Below are 5,462 nucleotides of genomic sequence, written 5' to 3' on the forward strand. Positions count from 1 at the left end.
CTTATTCAGGGTTTTTGATTAAATATCAGCATGAAACAGTGTTTTTTAATGGGAAACAACCCCACCAACAACGCCTCTTCTCCACAAAAAAAGCATGTGTGCACATGGTTTTATAAACATGGGAAAACCTGCTAAATATAGGCGATAGACTGCTCAGGACTATGTACACAGCTCTGCAACAGACGAGTACGCCTCTCTGTGTGTGTGTTTGCTTTATTTTTTTAGTAATCCAAATATTTATTCATTATTTCTTTGTCTTACGTGCGTGAGGTATTGGTAATTTTGGTGTCATTGCAGTCCATAAGTCTGATATCAATTTTTGCTTTTATTTATATTACAGCCTCTCTTCGGTGGGTTGGAGGCTAAGGGGAGAAAACAGGAAAAAATGAAAGAAAAATTTAGCTCTGCCAGTTCAGTATTCTCATTTTGGGATGTTGGAAGGGGGAAGGTGTTGCAGTTTGAGTCACTGAAAGGGTCCAAATGATATATTATTAGGGATTGTCTTGCTTTTTGAGGCTCCCGACCAATGTTTTTTTTTTTACAAAGTCTCAAGACTTACCGGTGATGGAGAACTGATTGGAGGCGTATCCCAGAGGGATGAACTTCTCCTTGCTGCGGTAGTGGTAAATAACGATGTCCATGGTGTAGGAGCCCAGCGGGATGTCGTCTGTGTCGATGGTGAGGGAGGACGAGGGGCCGTCTGCCACCTGCCAGTACTGACCTGCCAAAAAAACCATCCAGAGAACAAATGAGACACACTTTGTTGTCTCTACTCTACAGTAAAACACTTTAAATCTTGTTGCTTTTTGGTGGCGATTTCTTAAAGTAATGTACAGTTTTGATACTGCAAAGTAACATCATTCAGTAGAAATCTACACTGTAACTAAATCCTATAAAAATACTGCAGTTATGTATAGTTTTTTTATTTTTTAAATACAATAAAACACTCTAAATCTGGATGCTTTTTGTAACCAATATTACACTCTAAACCTCAAATTGTACTGTAAAATACTACAATAAATGTAATGGTAATATGATGTTGAAGTAATTTATAGTATTGACGCTGTAAAATAACAGCTGGATGCAGTTTCTCTTAATTTTTAAAGATGAACTTGTTACTTTTGTATTAAATGTTTGCTCAGAGCTTTAAAATAAAATAGATAAACAGATATTTATTAGTCCTTTATTAGTTCTCTGTGTGCTATAAAGCAATTATATCAGTCATATAAATGCCAACACTTCAATTTTTTTAAACATTTTGTAAATACAGTGCAAATTCTGAATCCCAAAACTAAAAACCATGGATTATTTGCTTTCTTTTCTTTTCTTTTTTTTTTTTTACATAAGGCAAATGAAGTGGCATAATCTGATCATATGATAAAGCTCATACATAATCCACCATGGGTCATATTTCAGGTCATGTGCCGTAACAAACTCTGTGACCCTCAGAAGAGACGGCGGCTCCACTCACCCCAGGTCTTCCACACAAACACGTACGCCGGCTTCTTGTCCTTCTTTATTAGGGTCCCATCGGGAAAAACAGCCTCCCAGTCAGTGTCCTGAGCTGGGTACACTGGCTCCGACTCACGGTACTTTGTTCCTGTGGCAGAAACAAGAGCATTGTGACTTTTAGAGACTGTGACAAAGACATTTAATTTAATTTAATTTAGTTTAATTTAATTTTATTTTATTTAATTTTATTTAATTTTATTTAATTTAATTTTATTTTATTTAATTTTATTTTAAAGGGACCATGTGCAGTTTAAAAGATAAGTGTTACCATTTGATGCACCACACCAGATTATTGTTTAGAGCTAATAAACATCTGCAGTCTCTAGGCAGCTCAGAACAAAAAAACAGCACAATGCAAAGATCATATTATGGTTGTACAAGAAGAGGAGAGAAAAGACACACAAGACAAATAATGCACAAAATAGCACATGATATAAAGTGTTACAAAGAAGAAGATGCGAGACAACATAAAGCTACAAGAAAAAGCACATCACATACAAAATAAAGAATAAAAATAACACTTTTCAAATTAAAAACAAGTTATAAAGTCCAGAGTTAAAGGTCAGTGAGTATCAGAGCTGAGCAGCCTATAACTTTACTCTTTTCAAGGTGGTTTTGAAAGTCCTGATAGAGCTGCAGCTCCTCACATCATCAGTGTTTTCACAGATTTGTAGCTTTTACAGAAAAAGCTGATTCTCCAAATGCGGAGCGACGAAATGTTGTCTCGTACAGAGGATAAACTTGAGGATCTAACACTGGGTGCAAATACACCATTTGTACATTTGAAAATAATATGAAATTGTCAAAGCTCAGTAAATTCTCCATTGTTACCGTTGACGACGCAGTCTTCGGCCCAAACGACGTCTCCATCAGGCTGCACTTTCTGGTTGTGTGGGAACTGCAAGTCGATGGTAAAAGTAACTTTGGCAGCCGTCAGAGTCGGTGAATCGTTCCCAACATTGAAAGTCACTCTTCCACCTGGACGAAGGAGACAAAAAAACCTGAGTGATAAAACGCAAAATGTATACGTCTGTTTAATGCTCCTCAGAAACAGTACATAATTTTGTTGTTTCTTTTGTTTTCAGAAGTATAAAGTACACCAAGACCACGTGGCCGCAATGTCCCGAGGGAACTTTGAGGTTTGCCAACGCTTCTTCTTCTGTCACTTTCCAACAAAAGTGCCCAAAACACATCTTAAAAAGAAGTAAAGTATAAAGTATATGATCAATTAAAAGAGAGCATTATTTTATTAGATGTACCTTTCCAGGAGTCTTTGTATCTTGGGTCTCCATCTTTCCAGATCGGATACATCTTATTGTTCCATGATGGATAACGAGTGAAACGGTTTCTGGGCTCTGAAATATGAAAAATAAATACAAAATGTGAACACGGCTCCACACACATACTACATCATATATTATTTATCCATGTAAAAAACACATTATTAGATTTTTTCTGCAATTTTTTTAGAACTCGAATTCCCCCAAAAGTTTCCTTATAACAAACATTTTTCTCGTAAAGCACTCCAAGAAAATATGAAGAAAATAGAGACCGTGTTAAACTGATATTTGTTATGAATTAATGCCAATTAATTCTAAATCTAGAGAGTCTTGAAGTCAGATAAACATGTGAAAACGTGAACATTTTCTGCAGTAAACACACAATTCAACATATGTGTGGAATATAAAGTTTCCAGTAGATAAAATAAAAAAAAATTCATATTTACTTTGGTTTTAATTTAGCTTCTACTGAGGACCTTCCTTTGCTTAAAACTTCCAAAGAAATTAATCGGAAGTTACAGATCCCAAAAATAAAATGTTTTTTTAAAAAAAAAATGATGAACGATATGTTTAATTTTTTTAATTTTCATTTATAGATTTTTACTCTTATTTTATGGCTTTTTTTAAAAATCAGTTTTCATGTTTTTGTCGTCATCTTTTGTGAAGCACTTTGCCATACTACATAAAACTTTTATTTATTTATTTATTTATTCATTCATTCATTCATTCATTCATCTCTTTATTTATTCCTTCATTCATCACTTTATTTATTGATTTACGTAATTCTATTGCACTCTTAAAAAGCCTTTCAGTGAGATGTGTCTATTGTTTGTACATTTCTGCAAACTCTATTGTTCAAATTGATATATTGTACTTTTAAATATATAAATTGTGTAATATTCACCAACTGTATTGAGGTGACTGTGAGTGAAGGTGCCTCATAAAACCCGAAAGACTTTTATTGCTGATATAATTCTCTCGTCCCTCCAATCCCTCTCATGTGATGCTCAGCTGAGTGTGTGCATGATTTTATCACAGATTAACGATGTCACACGGCCGAATTTGGATTAAACACAACGGCAGATAACGGAGCGAATTACCAGCTAAATCAGACCTCTTTTGAATGTGATTATGAATTCAGCCTGTATTAACCCTTTGAAACCTCAGTGTTTTTGTGCTACATTCAGATGCCTTTCACATGCATTTAACCCTGTGAAACATGAGCAAATTGGTTTGACAGCATTGAGAAAAAATTAACAAATTGCCAGGAAATGTCCCACAAATTTCAAGAAATAAGTAAAAATTGAGAAGAGAATGATTTTAGAAAAGTCAAAAAAAGGGAGGGAGTTTAGAAAAATCTTTTTAAAAAACTACAAAATGTCCAGAAAAACTATATTTGTAATTACTGTAATTTTATATATAAAATAATGTTACAGGGAAAAAAAAAAATAAAAAATATTTTCTTAAAATATTATTACATTTTTTATTTTTTTTTTCTTATGTTTAGGTTATTTTCTTGCAATATTTTTTTTTACTCATTTCTTGCTAATTTTTGTTGCTCATTTGTTATTTTGTTTGGTTAACATAATCACTTTTCTTTTCTCTCATGGTTTGAATATTGATATTTAAAATGAAAAAAGTAAATCCTATCTTATCCGAATATAATAGCTGTAAGATTTTGCTGAAGCCACTTGCAAAAATGACTCATTGCCATCAAATATTAGACTGACTGAATTGGTAGATATGTTTTTAATCTCTCAGAAGAATCCACAGCTCGCTTTCTTGCAAAAATTCACTCAATTAGTTGAGTTGTTTTTTTGCTAAAAACAAACTGTAACTTTGCATTTCTCTACTTCAGACAACTGAAGTTTCATGTTAGCTCCAGATGAACTCATTTTACACAGAAAGAGGATTGTGGATTTTGTCTCCATCACTGCACAGTGCACCAAAATCGACCATTAACTCTTTCAGTGCACACAAGGGCACGTGTCACGCTTAAGACAGACTTGAAAGAATCTTGTACTTATCCCTTAACTTAAACATATTCGGATCAGGATAAATAGTCTGTGCTTTGTTTTAGCAGAGGTCACAGTCTGTGTCATTTATGTTTATCCATGGTTGAATAAAGAGGTCATGGGAAAAATGTGACACCAGATCGTGAACGAGACTCTGATCTTATAGCTCGAAAGAAAACAGGGTTTACTGCGCATTAAGGGAAAATATTACTGAAACGTAACATCACGAAAACTCTGACTAAGCATTGTGCCAACTTACTGAACATCGTCTCAAAATGAATTCATGTATGAAGCCTTAAGAATATTTCCAAACTATTGCACTGGGAAAACTATGACAGATCAGTACAGTATAACCACATAATTAAGACTCCAACTGTAATATTATGTCGTATAAAGAGCTTTTTATTTTCTGTTAATGTTTTGGAAAGTAAGAGGAAATATTTAACTTTTGACTCCAAATAATTTTTTTTAACAGCTTTTTTTTTTAACAGCTTAAGGAACTGAAAATCACCAAAATTATACCATTTAAGACAGCCAAACTATAAAAACAGAAATTATTGTTGGACATTTGCAACGGTCCTTGGACACACCATGTGCAACGAACGCTTCAATCAGAATTTAAAAAAAATAAAATAATCTAAGCTTAAAATAGAGA

The 5,462-nt window shown here is 33.7% G+C and overlaps 1 protein-coding gene across 1 annotated transcript; it reads right to left on the reverse strand.

The window, feature by feature from the left end:
* Window positions 1-559: 559 nt before the first annotated feature.
* LOC121938098 (melanocyte protein PMEL-like) lies at window positions 560-2,823 on the reverse strand (the record flags this gene model as incomplete). Its single annotated transcript, XM_042481380.1, has 4 exons — window positions 2,772-2,823; window positions 2,344-2,490; window positions 1,472-1,600; window positions 560-721 (listed from the first exon to the last, which is right to left on the reverse strand). Coding segments are annotated over exons 1-4 (490 nt in total), but the record flags the coding sequence as incomplete, so codon positions are not given.
* Between the last annotated feature and the right edge of the window lie 2,639 nt (window positions 2,824-5,462).

The sequence above is a fragment of the Plectropomus leopardus genome, unplaced genomic scaffold (assembly GCF_008729295.1).
Source record: "Plectropomus leopardus isolate mb unplaced genomic scaffold, YSFRI_Pleo_2.0 unplaced_scaffold28460, whole genome shotgun sequence".
NCBI lineage: Eukaryota > Metazoa > Chordata > Actinopteri > Perciformes > Serranidae > Plectropomus > Plectropomus leopardus.